The 25,155-nt window shown below is 48.7% G+C and overlaps 1 protein-coding gene across 7 annotated transcripts in view; it reads right to left on the minus strand.

The window, feature by feature from the left end:
* The window catches only part of exd3 (exonuclease 3'-5' domain containing 3), a 1,321,659-nt gene that overhangs the window by 867,852 nt on the left and 428,652 nt on the right, over positions 1–25,155 (minus strand). For 5 of the 7 annotated variants that reach the window (XM_072488031.1, XM_072488028.1, XM_072488034.1 and 2 more), the window contains 2 exons: positions 17,435–17,605; positions 13,705–13,875 (listed from right to left, as the gene is read on the minus strand). In XM_072488031.1, coding sequence (XP_072344132.1) covers positions 13,705–13,875; positions 17,435–17,605 — 342 coding nt within the window. Of the gene's footprint in view, positions 1–13,704; positions 13,876–17,434; positions 17,606–18,171; positions 18,306–25,155 lie in introns of those variants that run through there. The other 2 variants (XM_072488035.1, XM_072488030.1) reach the window with 2 other exon arrangements.

The raw sequence follows: 25,155 nt of genomic DNA on the forward strand, positions 1-25,155 counted from the left end.
ATCCTAGGATATATCCCATCTGGCCCAGGGGACTTGTCGACCCTCAGGTTTTTCAAAATTGCTAATACATCTTCCCTCAGAACATCTACCTCCTCCAGCCTACCCGCCTGTATCACACTCTCATCCTCAAAAACATGGCCCCTCTCCTTGGTGAACACTGAAGAAAAGTATTAATTCAACGCCTCTCCTATCTCTTCTGACTCCATGCACAAGTTCCCACTACTGTCCTTGACTGGCCCTAACCTCACCCTGGTCATTCTTTTATTTCTCACATAAGAGTAAAAAGCCTTGGGGTTTTCCTTGATCCGACCCGCCAAGGACTTCTCATGCCCCCTCCTAGCTCTCCTAAGCCTTTTTTCTGAGCTCATTCCTTGCTACCTTGTAACCCTCAAGCGACCCAACTGAACCTTGTTTTCTCATCCTTACATACACTTCCTTTTTCCTCTTGACAAGACATTCAACCTCTTTTGTGAACCATGGTTCCCTCTCACGGCCATTTCCTCCCTGCCTGACAGGGACATACCTATCAAGGACACGCAGTATTTGTTCCTTGAACAAGCTCCACTTTTCATTTGTGCCTTTCCCTGACAGTTCCTGTTTCCATCTTATGCTCCCTAATTCTTGCCTAATCGCATCATAATAACCCCTCCCCCAATTATAAACCTTGCCCTGCCGTATGGCCCTATCCCTCTCCATTGCAATAGTGAAAGACACTGAATTGTGGTCGCTATATCCAAAGTGCTCTCCCACAAACAAATCTAACACTTGGCCCGGTTCATTACCCAGTACCAAATCCAGTGTGGCCCCCCTCTTGTTGACCTATCCACATATTGTGTCAGGAAACCCTCCTGCACACACTGTACAAAAACTGCGCCAACCGAACTGTTCGACCTATAGAGGTTCTAATCAATATTTGGAAAGTTAAAGTCACCCATGACAACAACCCTGAGACCTCCACACCTATCCATAATCTGCTTTGCAATTTCTTCCTCCACATCTCTGATACTATTTGGGGGCCTATAGAAAACACCTAACACCTAATGGGGGGGTTTAAACTAATGCAGCAGGGGCATGGGAACCTGGATTGTAGTTTTAGGGTAAGGGAGAATGAGAGTATAGAGGTCAGGAGCACAGATTTGACGTCGCAGGAGGGGGCCAGCGTTCAGGTAGGTGGTTTGAAGTGTGTCTACTTCAATGCCAGGAGTATACGAAACAAGGTAGGGGAACTGGCAGCGTGGGTTGGTACCTGGGACTTCGATGTTGTGGCCATTTCGGAGACATGGATAGAGCAGGGACAGGAATGGATGTTGCAGGTTCCGGGGTTTAGGTGTTTTAGTAAGCTCAGAGAAGGAGGCAAAAGAGGGGGAGGTGTGGCGCTGCTAGTCAAGAGCAGTATTACGGTGGCGGAGAGGATGCTAGATGGGGACTCTTCTTCCGAGGTAGTATTGGCTGAAGTTAGAAACAGGAAAGGAGAGGTCACCCTGTTGGGAGTTTTGTATAGGCCTCCTAATAGTTCGAGGGATGTAGAGGAAAGGATGGCGAAGATTATTCTGGATATGAGCGAAAGTAACAGGGTAGTTATTATGGGAGACTTTAACTTTCCAAATATTGACTGGAAAATATATAGTTCGAGTACAATAGATGGGTCGTTTTTTGTACAGTGTGTGCAGGAGGGTTTCCTGAAACAATATGTTGACAGGCCAACAAGAGGCGAGGCCACGTTGGATTTGGTTTTGGGTAATGAACCAGGCCAGGTGTTGGATTTGGAGGTAGGAGAGCACTTTGGGGACAGTGACCACAATTCGGTGACGTTTACGTTAATGATGGAAAGGGATAAGTATACACCGCAGGGCAAGAGTTATAGCTGGGGGAAGGGCAATTATGATGCCATTAGACGTGACTTGGGGGGGATAAGGTGGAGAAGTAGGCTGCAAGTGTTGGGCACACTGGATAAGTGGGGCTTGTTCAAGGATCAGCTACTGCGTGTTCTTGATAAGTATGTACCGGTCAGACAGGGAGGAAGGCGTCGAGCGAGGGAACCGTGGTTTACCAGGGAAGTGGAATCTCTTGTTAAGAGGAAGAAGAAGGCCTATGTGAAGATGAAGTGTGAAGTTTCGGTTGGGGCGAGGGATAGTTACAAGGTAGCGAGGAAGGATCTAAAGAGAGAGCTAAGACGAGCAAGGAGGGGACATGAGAAGTATTTGGCAGGAAGGATCAAGGAAAACCCAAAAGCTTTCTATAGGTATGTCAGGAATAAGCGAATGACTAGGGAAAGAGTAGGACCAGTCAAGGACAGGGATGGGAAATTGTGTGTGGAGTCTGAAGAGATAGGCGAGATACTAAATGAATATTTTTCGTCAGTATTCACTCAGGAAAAAGATAATGTTGTGGAGGAGAATGCTGAGCCCCAGGCTAATAGAATAGATGGCATTGAGGTACGTAGGGAAGAGGTGTTGGCAATTCTGGACAGGCTGAAAATAGATAAGTCCCCGGGACCTGATGGGATTTATCCTAGGATTCTATGGGAGGCCAGGGAAGAGATTGCTGGACCTTTGGCTTTGATTTTTATGTCATCATTGGCTACAGGAATAGTGCCAGAGGACTGGAGGACAGCAAATGTGGTCCCTTTGTTCAAAAAGGGGAGCAGAGACAACCCCGGCAACTATAGACCGGTGAGCCTCACGTCTGTAGTGGGTAAAGTCTTGGAGGGGATTATAAGGGACAAGATTTATAATCATCTAGATAGGAATAATATGATCAGGGATAGTCAGCATGGCTTTGTGAAGGGTAGGTCATGCCTCACAAACCTTATTGAGTTCTTTGAGAAGGTGACTGAACAGGTAGACGAGGGTAGAGCAGTTGATGTGGTGTATATGGATTTCAGCAAAGCGTTTGATAAGGTTCCCCACGGTAGGCTATTGCAAAAAATACGGAGGCTGGGGATTGAGGGTGATTTAGAGATGTGGATCAGAAATTGGCTAGCTGAAAGAAGACAGAGGGTGGTGGTTGATGGGAAATGTTCAGAATGGAGTACAGTCACAAGTGGAGTACCACAAGGATCTGTTCTGGGGCCGTTGCTGTTTGTCATTTTTATCAATGACCTAGAGGAAGGCGCAGAAGGGTGGGTGAGTAAATTTGCAGACGATACTAAAGTCGGTGGTGTTGTCGATAGTGTGGAAGGATGTAGCAGGTTACAGAGGGATATAGATAAGCTGCAGAGCTGGGCTGAGAGGTGGCAAATGGAGTTTAATGTAGAGAAGTGTGAGGTGATTCACTTTGGAAGGAATAACAGGAACGCGGAATATTTGGCTAATGGTAAAGTTCTTGAAAGTGTGGCTGAGCAGAGGGATCTAGGTGTCCATGTACATAGATCCCTGAAAGTTGCCACACAGGTTGATAGGGTTGTGAAGAAGGCCTATGGAGTGTTGGCCTTTATTGGTAGAGGGATTGAGTTCCGGAGTCGGGAGGTCATGTTGCAGCTGTACAGAACTCTGGTACGGCCGCATTTGGAGTATTGCGTACAGTTCTGGTCACCGCATTATAGGAAGGACGTGGAGGCTTTGGAGCGGGTGCAGAGGAGATTTACCAGGATGTTGCCTGGTATGGAGGGAAAATCTTATGAGGAAAGGCTGATGGACTTGAGGTTGTTTTCGTTGGAGAGAAGAAGGTTAAGAGGAGACTTAATAGAGGCATACAAAATGATCAGGGGGTTGGATAGGGTGGACAGTGAGAGCCTTCTCCCGCGGATGGATATGGCTGGCACGAGGGGACATAACTTTAAACTGAGGGGTAATAGATATAGGACAGAGGTCAGAGGTAGGTTCTTTACGCAAAGAGTAGTGAGGCCGTGGAATGCCCTACCTGCTACAGTAGTGAACTCGCCAACATTGAGGGCATTTAAAAGTTTATTGGATAAACATATGGATGATAATGGCATAGTGTAGGTTAGATGGCTTTTGTTTCGGTGCAACATCGTGGGCCGAAGGGCCTGTACTGCGCCCCAACTGAAACTTCACACCTCATCTTCACATAGGCCTCCTTCTTCCTCTTAACAAGAGATTCCACTTCTTTGGTAAACCACGGTTCCCTCGCTCGACGCCTTCCTCCCTGCCTGACCGGTACATACTTATCAAGAACACGCAGTAGCTGATCCTTGAACAAGCCCCACTTATCCAGTGTGCCCAGCACTTGCAGCCTACTTCTCCACCTTATCCCCCCCAAGTCACGTCTAATGGCATCATAATCGCCCTAAACCCAGCTATAACTCTTGCCCTGCGGTGTATACTTATCCCTTTCCATCATTAACGTAAACGTCACCGAATTGTGGTCACTGTCCCCAAAGTGCTCTCCTACCTCCAAATCCAACACCTGGCCTGGTTCATTACCCAAAACCAAATCCAACGTGGCCTCGCCTCTTGTTGGCCTGTGAACATATTGTGTCAGGAAGCCCTCCTGCACACACTGTACAAAAAAACGACCCACCTAATGTACTCGAACTATATCTTTTCCAGTCAATATTTGGAAAGTTAAAGTCTCCCATAATAACTACCCTGTTACTTTCGCTCTTATCCAGGATCATCCTCGCCATCCTTTCCTCTACATCCCTAGAACTATTTGGAGGCCTATAGAAGACTCCCAACAGGGTGACCTCTCCTTTCATGTTTCTAACCTCAGCCCATACTACCTCGGAAGATGAGTCCCCATCTAGCATCCTCTCCGCCACGGTAATACTGCTCATTAGCAGCGCCACACCTCCCCCCTCTTTTGCCTCCTTCTCTGAGCTTACTAAAACACCTAAACCCCGGAACCTGCAACATCCATTCCTGTCCCTGCTCTATCCATGTCTCCGAAATGGCCACAATATCGAAGTCCCAGGTACCAACCCATGCTGCCAGTTCCCCTACCTTATTTCGTATACTCCTGACATTGAAGTAGACACACTTCAAGCCACCTACCTGAACACTGGCCCCCTCCTGCGACGTCAAATCTGTGCTCCTGACCTCTATACTCTCATTCTCCCTTACCCTAAAACTACAATCCAGGTTCCCATGCCCCTGCTGCATTAGTTTAAACCCCCCCAAAGCGCACTAACAAATCTCCCCCCCAGGATATTTGTGCCCCTCAGGTTCAGATGTAGACCATCCTGTCTGTAGAGGTCCCACCTTCCCCAGGAAGAGCCCCAGTTATCCAGAAATCTGAATCCCTCCCGCCTGCACCATCCCTGTAGCCACGTGTTTAATTGTTCTCTCTCCCTATTCCTCATCTCACTATCACGTGGCACGGTCAACAACCCAGAGATAACAACTCTGTTAATTCTAGTTCTGAGCTTCCATCCTAGCTCCCTGAAAGCCTGCCTGACATCCTTGTCCCCTTTCCTACCTATGTCGTTAGTGCCAATGTGGACCACGACTTGGGGCTGCTCCCCCTCCCCCTTAAGGACCCGGAAAATACGATCCGAGACATCACGTACCCTTGCACCTGGGAGGCAACATACCAAACGTGAGTCTCTCACACTCCCACAAAATCTCCTATCTGTGCCCCTGACTATCGAGTCCCCAATTACTAATGCTCTGCTCCTCTCCCCCCTTCCCTTCTGAGCAACAGGGACAGACTCCGTGCCAGAGGCCCGTACCCCATGGCTTACCCCTGGTAAGTCCCCCCCCCCCCACAAGTATCCAAAGCGGTATACTTGTTTCTCAGGGGAACGACCGCAGGGGATCCCTGCACTGACTGCTTCTTCCCAGTCCCTCTTACAGTTACCCATCTATCTCCAATCTTTGGTGTAACTAATTCCCTGAAGCTGCTATCCATTAATCCCCACTCTTTGCTTTCTATTAATTAACCAATCCTCTATTCTTGCTACTACTTTCCCCTTAATGCCGTGCATCTTTATCTGATGCAGCAACCTTTTGTGTGGCACCTTGTCAAAAGCTTTCTAGAAATCCAGATATACCACATCCATTGGCTCCACGTTATCTACCGCGCTGGTAATGTCCTCAAACGATTCCACTAAATTAGTTCGGCACGACCTGCCCTTTAGGAACCCATGCTGCGTCTGCCCAATGGGACAATTTCCATCCAGGTGCCTCGCTATTTCTTCCTTGATGATAGATTCTAGCATCTTCCCTACTACCGAAGTTAAGCTAGCTTGCCTATAATTACCCGCTTTCTGCCTACCTCCTTTTTTAAACAGTTGTGTCACGTTTGCTAATTTCCAATCCACCAGGACCACCCCAGAGTCTAGTGAATTTTGGGAAATTATCACTAATGCATTTGCAATTTCCCTAGCCATCTCTTTTAGCACTCTGGGATGCATTCCATCAGGGCCAGGAGACATGTCTACCGTTAGCCCCATTAGCTTGCCCATTACTACTTCCTTAGTGATAACAATCATAGAACATAGAACATAGAACAATACAGCGCAGTACAGGCCCTTCGGCCCACGATGTTGCACCGAAACAAAAGCCATCTAACCTACACTATACCATTATCATCCATATGTTTATCCAATAAACTTTTAAATGCCCTTAATGTTGGCGAGTTCACTACTGTAGCAGGTAGGGCATTCCACGGCCTCACTACTCTTTGCGTAAAGAACCTACCCCTGACCTCTGTCCTATATCTATTACCCCTCAGTTTAAGGCTATGTCCCCTCGTGCTAGCCATTTCCATCCGCGGGAGAAGGCTCTCACTGTCCACCCTATCTAACCCTCTGATCATTTTGTATGCCTCTATTAAGTCTCCTCTTAACCTTCTTCTCTCTAACGAAAACAACCTCAAGTCCATCAGCCTTTCCTCATAAGATTTTCCCTCCATACCAGGCAACATCCTGGTAAATCTCCTCTGCACCCGTTCCAAAGCCTCCACATCCTTCCTATAATGCGGTGACCAGAACTGTACGCAATACTCCAAATGCGGCCGTACCAGAGTTCTGTACAGCTGCAACATGACCTCCTGACTCCGGAACTCAATCCCTCTACCAATAAAGGCCAACACTCCATAGGCCTTCTTCACCACCCTATCAACCTGGGTGGCAACTTTCAGGGATCTATGTACATGGACACCTAGATCCCTCTGCTCAGCCACACTTTCAAGAACTTTTCCATTAGCCACATATTCCACATTCCTGTTTTTCCTTCCAAAGTGAATCACCTCACACTTCTCTACATTAAACTCCATTTGCCACCTCTCAGCCCAGCACTGCAGCTTATCTATATCCCTCTGTAACCTGCTACTTCCTTCCTCACTATCGACAACACCACCGACTTTAGTATCGTCTGCAAATTTACTCACCCACCCTTCTGCGCCTTCCTCTAGGTCATTGATAAAAATGACAAACAGCAACGGCCCCAGAACAGATCCTTGTGGTACTCCACTTGTGACAGAACTCCATTCTGAACATTTCCCATCAACCACCACCCTCTGTCTTCTTTCAGCTAGCCAATTTCTGATCCACATCTCTAAATCACCCTCAATCCCCAGCCTCCGTATTTTCTGCAATAGCCTACCGTGGGGAACCTTATCAAACGCTTTGCTGAAATCCATATACACCACATCAACTGCTCTACCCTCGTCTACCTGTTCAGTCACCTTCTCAAAGAACTCGATAAGGTTTGTGAGGCATGACCTACCCTTCACAAAGCCATGCTGACTATCCCTGATCATATTATTCCTATCTAGATGATTATAAATCTTGTCTCTTATAATGCCCTCCAAGACTTTACCCACTACAGACGTGAGGCTCACCGGTCTATAGTTGCCGGGGTTGTCTCTGCTCCCCTTTTTGAACAAAGGGACCACATTTGCTATCCTCCAGTCCTCTGGCACTATTCCTGTATCCAATGATGACATAAAATCAAGGTCCTCACCTGTCATAGCCTCATTTCCATCAGTCACTGGCATGTTATTTGTGTCTTCCACTGTGAAGACCGACCCAAAAAACCTGTTCAGTTCCTCAGCCATTTCCTCTTCTCCCATTATTAAATCTCCCTTCTCATCCTCTAAAGGACCAATATTTACCTTAGCCACTCCTTTTTGTTTTATATATTTGTAGAAACTTTTGCTACCTGTTTTTATATTCTGAGCAAGTTTACTCTCATAATCTATCTTACTCTTCTTTATAGCTTTTTTAGTAGCTTTCTGTTGCACCCTAAAGATTTCCCAGTCCTCTCGTCTCCCACTAATCTCTGCCACTTTGTATGCTTTTTCCTTCAATTTGATACTCTCCCTTATTTCCTTAGATATCCACGGTCGAATTTCCCTCTTTCTACTGTCCTTCCTTTTTGTTGGCATAAACCTTTGCTGAGCACTGTGAAACATCGCTTGGAAGGTTCGCCACTGTTCCTCAACTGTTTCACCTTCGCTAGCTCTTCTCTCATCCCATTGTAATCTCCTTTGTTTAAGCACAAAACACTAGTGTTTGATTTTACCTTCTCACCCTCCATCTGTATTTTAAATTCCACCATATTGTGACTGCTCCTTCCGAGAGGATCCCTAACTCTGAGATCATTAATCAATCCTGTCTCATTACACAGGACCAGATCTAGGAACTCTTGTTCCCTCGTAGGTTCCATTACATACTGTTCTAGGAAACTATCGCGGATATATTCTATAAACTCCTCCTCAAGGCTGCCTTGACCGACTTGGTTAAACCAATCGACATGTAGATTAAAATCCTCCATGATAACTGCTGTACCATTTCTACATGCATCCGTTATTTCTTTGTTTATTGCCTGCCCCACCGTAATGTTACTATTTAGTGGCCTATAGACTACTCCTGTCAGTGACTTTTTCGCCTTACTATTCCTGATTTCCACCCAAATGGATTCAACCTTATCCTCCATAGCACCGATGTCACCCCTTACTATTGTCCAGATGTCATCCTTAAATAACAGAACTACACCACCTCCCTTACCATCCACTCTGTCCTTCCGTATTGTTTGATACCCTTGGATATTTAAGCAGGAGGTGCAGTGAGATGGTGCTAGAGTTCGGATTTACCAGGACTTGACGGTAGAGTTGACGGTAAAGAGACAAGCGGCGTTCAGCCGAGTGAAGGCGGCACTGTACTACAAGGGACTGCGATTTGGTACGGTATACCCGGCAAAGCTGAGGGTGACGTACAACGCCAAAGATTTTTATTTTGAAACGGTGGAGGCAGCTGAGGCGTTCATGAAGGCGGAAGGCTTGTGACAGAAGTGAGGAGTGGAGCTGGGAGAGAGATTGTGGACCGTGATTGGGGAGCTGGAAAATGTATGAATGTTATAACTTTCTTTTCACTGACCTGTATTGTAACTTGCTTGACTTCACATTGTTATACAGTTTAAGTTTTTGTTTGGTTTGATTGGCATTTTTGCTCCTTTTGATTTTGTTGCAATGGTTATATGTTATTTCATTGAATTGTATGGGTCAGTTTGTTTTTCTTTTTCTTCTGGGATCGGGTGGGAGGGGACAGTATGCCTTTAGGGGGGGGCCACCCACGCTAGCTAACTAAAGTCGGCTAGTGAATGGGTGTGAGGTGAGAGGAGGGCAAGTTTGGGGGGGGGGGGCGGAAGGATCGATACTGGGTGAGATTTTTTTCAAGGGGAAGCGCAGAAGGGGATTCTGGGAGGGGGGAGAGGGTTCGATGAAATAATAATGGAAAGGGACGGGTCAGGCTCATGGGGCAGGGCCCAGTGGTATGGTGATGGTGGATAAGAAGGGGGGGCGGGGTGAGAGACCCCCAGTTAGGATAGGCACGTGGAACGTGAGGAGGCTGGGAGGCCCAGTCAAGAGGTCAAGGGTGCTGGCGCATCTAAAATGTTTGAAAGCCGATGTAGCAATGCTGCAGGAGACTCACTTGAGGGTGAAGGACCAGGTGAGACTTAAAAAGGGCTAGGTTAGTCAGGTGTTTCACTCTGGATTTGACGGAAGAGCTCGAGGGATAGCGGTAATGGTCAGCAAAAGTGTGCGGTTCCAGATGGAGAAGGTGGTTGCAGATCAGGGGGGTAGGTATGTGATTGTGACAAGGGCACTGGAGGGGAAGTTAGTTGCGCTGGTCAGTGTATATGGTCCCAATTGGGACGATGTGGGATTCGCGAAGAAGGTGTGTGGGGCCATCCCCGACTTGGACACACACAAACTGATAGTGGGGGGGGGGGGGGGGACTGGAACTTGGTGCAGGAGCCAAAATTGGCGGGGGTCACGGCTGCGCTCGCTGGTCCCGTCGGGGGGGGGGGGGGGGGGGCGAAAGCACTGGCTGGGCTAATGATGGAAATGTGAGGGGTGGGCCCTTGGGAGGTTTCTGCATCCGAGGGAGCGGGAGTACTCGTTTTTCTCAGCGGTACATAAGGTGAACTCGCGATTGACTTTTTGATGGTGGGGAAGGTGCTGCTGGCTGGGGTTAAAGGGTCGGAGTACTCGGCAATTGCAATATCAGATCATGCTCCGCATTGGGTGGATTTCATTTTGTTTCATATGGTACTGGAGAAGGGGATGGTACAGAGACCAGGGTGGAAGTTAGATGTGGGATTGTTGGGGGACCGAGGGTTCTGTGACAAAATTGAAAAAATAATCGAGGAATATGTAGGTTTTAACTGCATAGGTGAGGTGTCAGAGGCGGTTGTCTGGGAGGCTTTAAAGGTGGTGGTGAGGGGTGAGGTGATTTTGTTCAAGGCTAGGCTGGACAAAGAAGAGAGATTGGAGCGTCAGAGGGTAATAGATGAAGTGCTGGAGGTGGACAGGAGGTATGCAGAAGATCGGAACCCAGCGCAGTTGGAAAAGAGGAAGGAACTCCAGGCGAGCTTTGACCGACTATCTACCAGGAAGGCGGTACACCAATTGAGGCGAGCAAGGGGGGCAGTTTACGATCATGGAGAGAAGGCGGGTCAACTCCGGAGGGAGGCTGCGGCAAGGGAAATTATTTTTCCAACCTTTAGCCCAACCAACTGTCGCCTCAGCTGGAATCAACCAACTGGGCACAGTGCACTGGCTGAAACTAGGTCCCTTTGTCAGCAAACTTCTTCCTTACGCAATATCTACAATCACACACCTCCCAAGAGGGCAACAAGCGAGTGAGCAGGAATCCTGACTGATAGAAAGTGTGGGAAAGATTTACTGCGATGATATCAGAATTGGGAAGATGCACCTGTCAGGATGGAACGATCAGGCTGGGGCTCACTTCTCTGGAAAGGAGAATGCCAAGGAGTGACTTGACAGAGGTCTTTGAAATTATGACAGGATTCAATACTGTAGATGTGGTGAGCACAGTAAGAAGTCTGACAACACCAGGTTAAAACCTGGTGTTGTCAGACTTCTTACTGTGCTCACCCCAGTCCAACGCCGGCATCTCCACATGTGGTGAACAGTTTCTATCTGTGGGGAGTTCAGAACTAGGGCACAGAAATGTAAAATAGTCACAAACATATCAAATTAAGAATTTAGAAGAAACTCATTTCCAAAAACAGTGATGGGAAGATGAAACTCACTGCTATGTGGAGTGGTTGAAGAAGACAGCACTGCTGTATCTAGGAGAAACTTACAGGAGGGATAAGGAAGTAGAGAGGAAGATGGATTGGGAGGAGGCAATCAGGATTGTGTGGCCCGTAAACACCAGCTGGGCCAAATGGTCTAGTTCTGTGCTGTAGGTTCTGTGTAATTTATCATTCTTCCCATTCCCATCGTGGGGGAACATGGGCTGACTCAGCTACCACAGCTGGATGAGACCAGGTAACTTAGCATAGCCTGGCCTACAGTGGTCAGTATCACATTGTCAATGAACCATTAGGTCAGCTACTTTATCACAGAATGATACAGCACAAAAATACATTACTTGATCTATCGTGTGTCTGCTAGCTCGTTCAATGAATTATCTAATTAGTCTAACTGCCCTGCTTTTCCCCCATAGCTCTGCAATTATTTCCTTTTCAACTATCTATTCAATACCTTTTAAAAGTTCCTATTGAATCTGTTTCCACCATCCTTGGCACTGCTTCCCAGATTATAATACTGAGCAGTGTTCAAAAAATTCTCATCTCCCTTTGGTTCTGTTGTCAGTCCACTTCAATCTGTGTCCTCTGGTTACTGATCCTCCAGCCACTGGAGACAGATTTTCCTTATTTACTCGATCAGAATTTGTAATCTTGAACAGCTGTATTAATTCCATTAAATAGAATGTTACAAAAAAGCTTTAAGGAATCGGAACATTTCCCCAAAACAGCAGCAGAGACAAAGGGTAGAAGGCATACTGTGTGATGAATTAATGCTCAGCTCTGACATATTGGACTGTAACAGGGCGCAGATAGAACCAAAACAAAATAATTGACGGGGGCCTTTAGCACAACTGCCAGATTTTCCTGTTCTAATAATAACATTTGTGATTAAATTCCCAGCGTACGTAAAAATCACAACAAGGAAAACACTTGGGTCAAATGAAGATACTTTTCTCCTCTTGGGGGCTCACAAAAGCAGGACAGGAGCAGGGACATGAGAAAGGCTTTTGTGTTCTATTCCCCCTCAGGTTCGGCAGGTCAGGGTGTTGCAGCATTGACTAACGATCCCAGCCACAGCACACAATGCTCCGCATTGAGTCCAGGGGGAGGTCACCACTGCCGGCTATGAAATATCACAGCTAATTGCATTGTGATACCCTCAAATCAAAAGTGACAAGGTCTGAATGTGGATTCTCGGCAGACTCAGCGATATCATGGGGCAGTGAACCATGCCCTGACTGCCAGGCTGCCCTGCTCATGTGACAATAGCCTCTTTTCCCTCTCCGATAGCCGACAGTGACAACAGACTCTTTTCTTCTCACAGGAATGTATAGAAAGGGCTAGAGAGTCTCATTTATTCGCAACCAGACACCCTTTCAGAGCCTGAAGTGCAACAGATGACCGTGACACACTAGCTGCTCTGTCAATCACCCCCCTATTCTCCCTGGCACAGCTTGGCTTGCTCAGGATAGTTGTTAGGAAATATCACAAGAGCAGCAACACTCCGTATGCTGGCTCTATCCCAGTTACGGCTCTCAAATGATCCACAAACAGCCAGGCTATCTCCATAATTTGCATTGAAACGGGACTGAGAACCGTGATGAAAAAGTTCCAAAGTCAGTGACACCTAAATGTTCAACCATCTAGGAAGATGTAAGTCTGCGGAGGAATGAAGCAAAGCTCCTGATAAGATTCAACATTGCAGGTAAAGGACACCTGAAAGTATTTTCTCCCCTTCCAACAAACGTTGCCATTTTATTGCAGTGGACAGAGGCATTTAGGGGAACACTTTCAGGTTTCGAGTGAAGGAACAAATCTTTCCATTTTGCTGTGAAAGGTTCTGTGGAAATCACGCGGTGACTGCTGCAAAGCACAAGCTGCTGCAAACAGCAACATTCCTTTGGGAAAATGGAGGGTGTATTTGAGAGGATTCAGACCACGCTGATGAGGAATGATAACTCTCCAGCTAAATGTGTCCAGACAAGAGAGAGGACCAATATTACTAAACATCTGTATACTGTGAAACAGAATCCATTGTCTGAAATCAGCAGGTTTCTTCTAAAATTCTCCAGCTTCATAAAGCTATCAGATATTCTTGGCCTCAAACTCCCTCAAAGGGATACTACAAGAAGATAATGAAGGCTGACAATGAGAATCATTGCACATTTATATAGGACACATGACAATGATCAGCAGAGTTTCCCCAATAATCTGCATATTCCCGGATACACCTCACCTCTTTGTACTTGCCCTTGACGCACAGATCATTGACCAGAGCAAGCTGGGAGGATGGGTCAGTCTTGTCCACTTCATACAGGCTGATCAGGTGATCCAACATGTTAGCAGGAACCTCAGTGAGTAAAGAGAAGACTCTCACTTGCAGTGTGGCCCGTTTCAGGAGTGACTGCTAACAGGAAAACATGATGAGATACAGTAACACTGGAAAAGGGCATAATGCCATCATCACATCAGTTAAATTATGTTAATTACTGAATTAAAATCGAGAAACAGTGATGCCCACAACTAACAAACAAAAATTGAACTGAACAACTTGCACACAATCAAAGTCGTAGAGTTTTACAGCCATCAAGCACCCATCTATTCTAATCCCAAACTCCAGCACTTGGTCCGTAGTTTTCAAGTTCGCTACATGCTTTTCATCAGTGAAAAAAAAGACTTGCAGAATTGATACTTATTACCGAACAGAACTATTTACAGTGTCATGAACCTTACATTATTTACTGACAAACATTGGGATGCAGTTGCATGTGTCTCATTCTATTTATTGATGCATGTTAGGACACAGTTCCATGAAATTCAATCTATCTGTTGAGAACATTGTTTTTATTAATACTGCGGTTTAGAGTGTCAATAGTGAGGTGCAGAGGAGGCCAAATCAGAGAAATTGGAGAGACTTCAGAGTCTTATTGGACTGGAGGTTACAGAGATAGGACACTGTCTTCCTTTTTTTCTTGGCTTGTTGGATTGAAGAAGTTGGGTGTTTCCTTGGAGAAAAGAAGGCTGAGAGGAAATTTGATAGAGTCATTGAAAATCATGAGGAGTCAGGACAGAGTAGATAAGGCAAAACCTCCCATTGGTGGAAAGATCGAGAATGGGAGGGCACGGATGTAAAGCAATTGGCAAGATAAGGGAAGTGACATGAGGAAAAACTTTTTACACAGCAAATGGTTAGGGTCTGGAACACACTGTCTGACAGTGTGGTGGAGACAGGTTCACACAGCGAGTGGTTAGGGTCTGGAACACACTGTCTGACAGTGTGGTGGAGGCAAGTTCACACAGCGAGTGGTTAGGGTCTGGAATTCACTGTCTGATAGTGTGGTGGAGGCAGGTTCACACAGCGCATGATTAGGGTTTGGAACACATTGTCTGGCTGTGCTGTGGAGACAGTTTTACACAGCGAGTGGTTAGGGTCTGGGATATACTGTCTGATAGTGTGGTGGAGGCAAGTTCACACAGCGAGTGATTAATGTCTGGGACACTGTCTGACAGTGGTGGAGATAGGTCCAATTGAAGCTTTCAAACGGGAATTAGACAATTATCTCTGGTCAGGGTTACAGGGAGAAGGCTGGAGAATGACAAACGCTCGTTCGGAGAACCAACACCGACACAATAGGCTCAATGGCCTCCTTCTGCAGTGTAACAGTGTTTTCCTTAAACTGATACACAGAGCCAGAGGATAAGACAGGGGCAAACGCACAGGGACAAAAACGGTGGCAGAGTGGTTAGCACGGCTGCCTCACTGCGGCAGAGACCCAGGTCTGATTCCAACCTCGCGTGGCTGTCTGTGTGGTGTTTGCATATTCTCCCAGTGTCTGCGTGGGTTTCCTCCGGATGCTCTGATTTCCTCCCACAGACAAAGATGTGCAAGTTAGATAGATTGGCCTTGATAAATTGGCGGATTTGGGCCTAGGTAGGGTGCTCTTTCTGACGGTCGGTTTAGTCCCGATGGACCGAATGGCCACCTTCTGTACTGTAGGGATTCTATGGTATATATATTTTGAAAATGGTTTATTTATTTATGAAGCTATCAGAGTAAATAATGATACTATTAATAACCTTTATTGTCACATGTAAGCTTACATTAACAATGGGTTTACTGTGAAAATCGCCACATTCCGGCACCTGTTGGGGTACACGGAGGGAGAATTCAGAATGTCCAATTTACCTAACAGCACGTCTTTCGGGACTTGTGGGAGGAAACCGGAGCACCCGGAGGAAACCCACGTAGACACGGGGAGAACGTGCAGACTCCGCACAGTGACCCAAGTTGAGAATCGAACCTGGGACCCTGGTGCTGTGAAACAATAGTGGTAACCACTCTGCTACAGTGCCGCCATTCGGGGAACCAGAATTAACTCCCAAATGTTAATTTTTCGGACACAAGTGGGGGGAGAGGGGATGGGTAATCTTGTCATTTCCTGGTCAATTATATTGAAGGAAACAAAGAACAAAGAAATGTACAGCACAGGAACAGGCCCTTCGGCCCTCCAAGCCCGTGCCGACCATGCTGTCCGACTAAACTACAATCTTCTACACTTCCTGGGTCCGTATCCCTCTATTCCCATCCTATTCATGTATTTGTCAAGATGCCCCTTAAATGTCATTATCGTCCCTGCTTCCACCACCTCCTCCGGTAGCGAGTTCCAGGCACCCACTACCCTCTGCGTAAAAAACTTGCCTCGTACATCTACTCTAAACCTTGCCCCTCTCACTTTAAACCTATGCCCCCTAGTAATTGACCCCTCTACCCTGGGGAAAAGCCTCTGACTATCCACTCTGTCTATGCCCCTCATAAATTTGTAGACCTCTATCAGGTCTCCCCTCAACCTCCTTCGTTCCAGTGAGAACAAACCGAGTTTATTCAACCGCTCCTCATAGCTAATGCCCTCCATACCAGGCAACATTCTGGTAAATCTCTTCTGCACCCTCTCTAAAGCCTCCACATCCTTCTGGTAGTGTGGCGACCAGAATTGAACACTAGACTCCAAGTGTGGCCTAACTAAGGTTCTATACAGCTGCAACATGACTTGCCAATTCTTATACTCAATGCCCCGGCCAATGAAGGCAAGCATGCCGTATGCCTTCTTGACTACCTTCTCCACCTGTGTTGCCCCTTTCAGTGACCTGTGGACCTGTACTCCTAGATCTCTTTGACTTTCAATACTCTTGAGGGTTCTACCATTCACTGTATATTCCCTACCTGCATTAGACTTTCCAAAATGCATTACCTCACATTTGTCCGGATTAAACTCCATCTGCCATCTCTCCGCCCAAGTCTCCAAACAATCTAAATCCTGCTGTATCATCGGACAGTCCTCATCGCTATCCGCAATTCCACCAACCTTTGTGTCGTCTGCAAACTTACTAATCAGACCAGTTACATTTTCCTCCAAATCATTTATATATACTACAAAGAGCAAAGATCCCAGCACTGATCCCTGTGGAACACCACTGGTCACAGCCCTCCAATTAGAAAAGCATCCTTCCATTGCTACTCTCTGCCTTCTATGACCTAGCCAGTTCTGTATCCACCGTGCCAGCTCCCCCCTGATCCCGTGTGACTTCACCTTTTGTACTAGTCTACCATGAGGGACCTTGTCAAAGGCCTTCCTGAAGTCCATATAGACAACATCCACTGCCCTACCTGGATCCATCATCTTAGTGACCTCCTCGAAAAACTCTATCAAGTTAGTGAGACACTACCTCCCCTTCACAAAACAATGCTGCCTCTCACTAATACGTCCATTTGCTTCCAAAACATATCAGGACTGAACTGAAAATAATAATAATAATATTTTCAGTCCAGTCCTCATATGTTTCCTTCAATATAATTGACCAGGAAATTACAAGATTAACCATCCCCTCTCCCCCACTCATGTCCGTGAACCGGTGTTCAGGGCTGCATAGAATACAATCTCTGCTGGATTGTTTGTTCCTTCGCCAACCTGCTGGATTCGGGCATCCTCTTTAATCCAATTGCTGAACTGGTCGATGATGTAATGTGCCAGGGACTGCGCCTTTCCCTTTCTCCAGTCATGGCTGTTCTCCAACATGACCAGGAGCCCTTCCAGTGGGTCACTGAGGGAAGCAAATCCTCGCCTTGCTTCTTCTGGGAGCTGAGGAGACAAAGGGAGGGTGAACAAAAAGAGGGAGGCCCCTAATCTGCAAGTAGACAAAAGGAGCCTGCTAATTTATTCAGCAAAGTAACTGTTGCTCTCTGTCCCCCATCCCACTTGCTGTGACAGTGTACGGCAATCCAGATTCCTTAACACTTCATTTCACCGCAACAGCAGCCTGTGAAAAGGCAATTGTCTGCACTAATTATCCCGTAAACATGCAAAATGTCACAATGCCCTGCACCACCAAAGACAAAAGGCGCTTTCAGTGCCTGGCGATCACAGGGCAGACAGACGCTTTTATACGAAGCTGCTTCGTAAAGGCCACGTTCCTTCAAACTTCCCTTCCCATCAGACTGCAAGGAAACAAAGATGGAGGACAAGTGAGGCAGTCACACTCGCTAACCACCTTCCTGCAGTCAAAACAGGTATTGAGCACACTGGGGGATTTGAGGAGTAAGAGTAGAGGCAGTGAGGCAGCCGTCATTGTCCTTTATATTCCTCCACGGTTTTTCTTCAATTATTATATTTGTACATCATTACAAAAAATAATTAAGCATACCAACCCCACAGAGAGAGAAATCACCACTACAACACACTGATGGGGTTGAATTCCGAGATGAGCTAAGGCAGTGCAAACAAAGGATGGAAGCTGATGTCTCTGCAGCCTGTAGGCCTCAGTGCCACACTGGATAGTGGGAATCATTGGGGAAACAGGGATTTCACTTCACTCGTTTTATCGTTCTGAACATTGATGAACATTTGAAAATTACTGGAACCATAAAACAAACAAAGAAAGAGGCCATTAATCCAAGTGCAAATTTTACTAAATGCAGAGCCAATTCCTTCCTCAGCTGTCAGTTATGTCTGTGTTTAGATACTCTCTGCTTGGAGTTAAAAGCTTGTAAGGGAGCATATCTTAGCTGCCACCTTTCAGCTGATTGCTCAGATCCCACAGCCACTATTCAAAGAGAAGCAGTGCCTTGGCTAATATCACTTCAAAACAGCTGATCTGGTCATTATGACTTTGCAGCTTGATGGATCTGACTAGGTGCAACGTAACTGCCTTGTGACTACACTTCGAAAGCACGTCATGAATCCCTGGGTTGTGACAGACTAAAATGCAGAAGGCTTATTTGGTGATGCACTTTCAATTACGATGAGACGAGAGTAGAATGTAATCAAGGCTTTATTACACAGAGGCTTTATTACAGCAGCTTACAAAATGGCTGCTGTTCGGAGAGCACACACATTTATACTCTGCCTCCTGGGCGGAGCCAGCAGGCAGGGATCTACCCCCAGACCTGTAGTACAGGGGCCTTACCGTAATACCCAGACTCAATGGGCCGATTGGCCTCCTTCCTCACTGTAAATTCTATGATAATCTATGATTAATCTAGGACAAAGGTTCGGCACAACATCGTGGTCCTAAAGGCCTGTTCTGTACTGTATTTTTCTATGCATTTTTCGATATACAATATAAGTGGTGACTACCACATTCACCCCCTTTTAAAAGTGAGTCCAGCGGGGGGGGAGAAAAAACTATATACATACAGATTGGTTTGAAAATTACAGAGAAGGTTACAAATTGAGACTATCGGGCGCCTTGATCTGTCGTTGAGAGCGCCGCAGTGCTGGTGGCGACTCAGGCGTTGGCTTGGTCTTCGGTGACTCCGGGAGCGTGTCGAAATCCTCTTCATCCCCGTGTGGGAGCAAGAGGAGGACGGATTGTCCTGGAGTGGGGGCTGCGGTGGGGTGCGCCGGGGGAGAGGAGGGTGGCGCCGGGGCAGGGGGGGGGGTGGGGGAACCCAGCTGGTGCCAGATCCCTGAGAGAGACTGTGTCTTGGCGGCCGTCGGGGTACGCTACGTAGGCGTACTGCGGGTTGGCGTTGAGTAGCTGTACTCCCTCAACCAACGTGTCAGCCTTGTGGAGCCGCACGTGCTTGCGGAGGAGAACGGGTCCTGGAGCTGCCAGCCACGTTGGGAGCGAAACCCTGGAGGTGGACTTCCTGGGGAAGGCAAAGAGACGTTCATGGGGTGCACAGGAGCGACCGAATGGTGTGAAGTGCATCAGGGAGGACCTCCTGCCAGCGGGAGGCCGGGAGATTTCTGGACCGGAGGGCCAGTTGGACGGCCCTCCAGACCGTCCCATTCTCCCACTCCACCTGCCCGTTTCCCCTGGGGTTGTAGCTGGTTGTCCCGCTCGAGGCAATGCCCCTGTTGAGCAGGTACTGGCGCAGCTCCTCGCCCATAAATGAGGATCCCCGGTCGCTGTGGACGTAGGCGGGGAAACCGAACAGAGCGAACATGGTGTTGGGGGCTTTGATGTCATAACGGGGCATGGGACGATGAAGGGGAATCGGGAATATTCGTCGACCACATTAAGAAAGTATGTGTTGCGGTCGGTGTAGGGGAGGGGCCCTTTGAAGTCCACGCTGAGGCGTTCAAAGGGGCGGGAGGCCTTCACCAGGCGCGCACGGTCTGGCCGGTAGAAGTGCGGTTTACACTCCGCGCAGACCTGGCAGTCTCTGGTGTTAGCCCTGACTTCCTCGATGGAGTACGGCAGATTGCGGGACTTAACGAAGTGGTAAAAGCGGGTGACTCCCGGGTGACAGAGATCGTCGTGCAGGGTCCGGAGTCGGTCCACTTGTGCGCTGGCACATGTACCTCGGGACAGGGCATCGGGGGGCTTGTTGAGTTTACCAGGGCGATACAAAATCTCGTGATTGTAGGTGGAGGGCTCGATCCTCAAGATTTTATCCTATTTGATCTTACCCCGCTGTATGTTGTTAAACATGAAGGCAACCGACCGTTGGTCAGTGAGGAGAGTGAATCTCCTGCCAGCCAGGTAATGCCTCCAATGTCGCACAGCTTCAATGATTGCTTGGTCCTCCTTTTCGACGGAGGAGTGCCGAATTTCGGAGGCATGGAGGGTGCGGGAAAAGAATGCCACGGGCCTGCCTGCCTGGTTGAGGGTGGCAGCCAGAGCGACGTCTGATGCATCGCTCTCGACTTGGAAGGGGAGAGTCTCATCGACCGCGTGTATCGCGGCCTTGGCGATGTCGGCCTTGATACGGTTGAAGGCCTGGTGAGCCTCAGCCGTCAGTGGGAAAGCGGTGGATTGAATGAGTGGGTGGGCCTTGTCCGCATAGTTTGGGACCCACTGGGCGTAATACGAAAAGAACCCCAGGCATCGTTTGAGGGCCTTGGGGCAGTGGGGGAGGGGGAGTTCCATGAGGGGGCGCATGCGATCGGGGTCAGGCCATAGAACTCCGTTCTGAACCACATAGCCGAGGATGGCTAATCGGTTTGGGCTGAACACACACTTCTCCTTGTTGTAAGTTAGGTTGAGGTTGTGGCGGTGTGGAGAAATTTGGAAAGGTTAGCATCGTGGTCCTGCTGGTCGTGGCCGCAGATGGTGACGTTGTCCAGGTATGGGAAAGTGGCCCGCAGCCCGTACCGGTCAACCATTCGGTCCATCTCCCGTTGAAAGACCGAGACCCCGTTGGTGACGCCGAAGGGAACCCTAAGGAAATGGTAAAGGCGTTCTGCCTTACGGATGGGGAGCTGGTGGTAGGCAGATTTCAGGTCCACTGTCGAGAAGACCCAATACTGTGCAATCTGATTGACCATATCAGATATGCGTGGGAGGGGGTACGCGTCGAGCTGCATGTACCAACTGATGGTCAACGACCATCCTGGTTTTCTCCCCGGTTTTCACCACTACCACTTGGGCTCTCCAGGGGCTGTTGCTGGCCTCGATGATACCTTCCCGCAGCAGCTGCTGGACCTCAGATCTGATGAAGATCCTGTCCTGGGCATTGTACCGTCTGCTCCTGGTGGCGACGGGTTTGCAATCCGGGGTGAGGTTTCCAAACAGGGAAGGTGGGTCGACCTTAAAGGTCACAAGGCCGCTCTTCCGGGTGCGGTGATGACCAGCTGAGTCGCACGTTTCGGCAGCTTCCGGTGGAACGGACTTTTGGGCTCTTAATAAGAGCCCCAACGGCAATTTTAACGGCTAAAAGTACTGTGCGGTGAACCAGAAGGGAATCCCCCTGGATACGGATGAAAAAAGGAGAGGAAGGTGGCCGGATTGCGGTGGATCCTTTAGAGCAGCGGCAAGGAAGGCAAGCAAAAACCAAGATGGCGTCGGAAGGTGGCAGTTTAATAACGGGGCCCTGAACAACATGAGATTTTGAAACGCTGCGTGGAAGAACTCAAAAAGGAATTGAAGAAGGAGCTGTTGGCCCCGATATTACAGGCGATCGAAGGGCTAAAGGAGGAGCAAAAGACCCAGGAGCGGGAGCTTCGGGTCGTGAAGGCAAAGGCTGCCGAAAATGAGGACGACATACAGGGCCTGGTGGTGAAGACGGAGATGCACGAGGCACACCATAAACGATGTGTGGAAAGGCTTGAGGCGCTGGAGAACAACGCGAGGAGGAACAACCTAAGGATTCTTGGTCTTCCTGAAGGTGCGGAGGGAGCGGACGTCGGGGCATATGTGAGCACGATGCTGCACTCGTTAATGGGAGCGGAGGCCCCGGCGGGTCCGCTGGAGGGAGCATACCGAGTGATGGCGCGAGGACCGAGAGCAGGAGAAATTCCTAGAGCCATAGTGGTGAGATTCCTCCGTTTTAAGGACAGAGAGATGGTCCTTAGATGGGCAAAGAAAACTCGGAGCAGTAAGTGGGAGAACGCGGTGATCCGCGTATACCAAGACTGGAGTGCGGAGGTGGCGAGAAGGAGGGCGAGCTTTAATCGGGCCAAGGCGGTGCTTCACAAAAAGAAGATAAAATTCGGAATGCTGCAGCCGGCAAGACTGTGGGTCACATATCAAGGGAGGCACCACTACTTTGAGACTGCGGATGAGGCGTGGACTTTTATCGTGGAAGAAAAATTGGAATGAGCGGGTTATTAAAAAAAAGAACGTTTGAAACAAAGTGGTGGGGCGAGTATGGGGGGCGAAGAGGGGGGCAAAAAGGGGGGAAAGAGGAGTTTTATGTTATTAATCCTGCGATGTGGTAACTTTTCTCTCTTCCACAGGTGGTGGGGGGAGGAAAGGAGGTGGAAGAGATGGGGCGTTGGCCATTGGTGGCGGGGCCAAGGGGGAAGCGCGGGCTCGGCTCCCGCGCTATGATAATCATGGCGGGAATAGGGAAGCAGGAAGGAGGGGGCGTCGCACGGTGCGAGCCGAGGTCACGGGGGAAGCCGAGGTCGGCCAGAGTTTGCTGACTTCTGGGAGCAACATGGGGGGTGTAACTACGCTAGTGGGGGATCTAGCAGGGGGGGGGGGGGTGGGAGGGGGGAATTATTGGGCTGCTGCTGCTGCTGGGGAGAGGGGGGAGCTGGTATGGGGTGGGATGGGCGGGGGGGCACCGCCTGGGGGGGACACAGCTGCATGGGAACCGGGTGAGGAGCTGGAAAAAGGGGATGGCTAATCGACAAGGGGGGGGGGTAAAAAGCCCCCCAACCCGGCTGATCACGTGGAACATGAGAGGGCTGAACGGGCCGATAAAGAGGGCACGGGTACTCGCACACCTTAAGAAACTTAAGGCAGACGTGGTAATGTTACAGGAAACGCACTTGAAACTGATAGACCAGGTGAGACTACGCAAAGGATGGGTGGGGCAGGTGTTCCATTCGGGGCTAGATGCGAAAAACAGGGGGGTGGCTATATTAGTGGGGAAGCGGGTAATGTTTGAGGCAAAGACTATAGTGGCGGACAGCAGGGGCAGATACGTGATGGTGAGTGGCAAACTACAGGGGGAGACGGTGGTTTTGGAAAACGTATATGCCCCGAACTGGGATGATGCCAATTTTATGAGGCGTATGCTAGGACGCATCCCGGACCTAGAGGTGGGAAAGTTGGTAATGGGGGGAGATTTCAATACGGTGTTGGAACCAGGGCTGGACAGGTCGAGGTCCAGGACTGGAAGGAGGCCGGCAGCAGCCAAGGTGCTTAAAGATTTTATGGAGCAGATGGGAGGAGTAGACCCGTGGAGATTTAGCATACCTAGGAGTAAGGAGTTTTCGTTTTTCTCCTATGTCCACAAAGTCTATTCGCGAATAGACTTTTTTGTTTTGGGAAGGGCGTTGATCCCGAAGGTGAGGGGAACGGAGTATACGGCTATAGCCATTTCGGCTCACGCTCCACATTGGGTGGACTTGGAGATAGGGGAGGAAACAGAAGGGTGCCCACCCTGGAGAATGGACATGGGACTAATGGCAGATGAGGGGGTGTGTCTAAGGGTGAGGGGGTGCATTGAAAAGTACTTGGAACTCAATGATAATGGGGAGGTCCAGGTGGGAGTGGTCTGGGAGGCGCTGAAGGCAGTGGTTAGAGGGGAGCTGATATCAATAAGGGCACATAAAGGAAAGCAGGAGAGTAGGGAACGGGAGCGGTTGCTGCAAGAACTTCTGAGGGTGGACAGGCAATATGCGGAGGCACCGGAGGAGGGACTGTACAGGGAAAGGCAAAGGCTACACGTAGAATTTGACTTGCTGACAACGGGTACTGCAGAGGCACAGTGGAGGAAGGCACAGGGTGTACAGTACGAATATGGGGAGAAGGCGAGCAGGTTGCTGGCCCACCAATTGAGGAAGAGGGGAGCAGCGAGGGAAATAGGGGGAGTGAGGGATGAGGAAGGAGAGATGGAGCGGGGAGCGGAGAGAGTGAATGGAGTGTTCAAGACATTTTATAAAAAATTATACGAAGCTCAACCCCCGGATGGGAGGGAGAGAATGATGGGCTTTATGGACCGGCGCGAATTTCCCAAGGTGGAGGAGCAGGAAAGGGTGGGACTGGGAGCACAGATTGAAATAGAGGAAGTAGTGAAAGGAATTAGGAGCATGCAGGCGGGGAAGGCTCCGGGACCGGATGGATTCCCAGTTGAATTCTACAGGAATTTTGTGGACTTGCTCGCCCCGCTACTGATGAGGACCTTTAATGAGGCAAAGGAAAGGGGACAGCTGCCCCCGACTATGTCTGAGGCAACGATATTGCTTCTCCTAAAGAAGGAAAAAGACCCGCTGCAATGCGGGTCCTATAGACCTATTTCCCTCCTAAATGTAGACGCTAAGATTCTGGCCAAGGTAATGGCAATGAGGATAGAGGATTGTGTCCCGAGGGTGGTCCATGAGGACCAAAACGGGTTTGTGAAGGGGAGACAGCTGAATACGAATATACGGAGGCTGCTAGGGGTAATGATGATGCCCCCACCAGAGGGGGAAGCGGAGATAGTGGTGGCGATGGATGCCGAGAAAGCATTTGATAGAGTGGAGTGGGATTATTTGTGGGAGGTGCTGAGGAGATTTGGTTTTGGAGATGAGTATGTTGGATGGGTGCAGCTGTTGTATAGGGCCCCAGTGGCGAGTGTGGTCACGAATGGACGGGGATCTGCATACTTTCGGCTCCATAGAGGGACAAGGCAGGGATGCCCTCTGTCCCCATTACTGTTTGCACTGACGATTGAGCCCCTGGCAATAGCATTGAGGGGTTCCAAGAAGTGGAGGGGAATACTTAGAGGAGGAGAAGAACACCGGGTATCTCT

The sequence above is a fragment of the Scyliorhinus torazame genome, chromosome 22, assembly GCF_047496885.1.
Source record: "Scyliorhinus torazame isolate Kashiwa2021f chromosome 22, sScyTor2.1, whole genome shotgun sequence".
NCBI classification, from domain to species: Eukaryota; Metazoa; Chordata; class Chondrichthyes; order Carcharhiniformes; family Scyliorhinidae; genus Scyliorhinus; species Scyliorhinus torazame.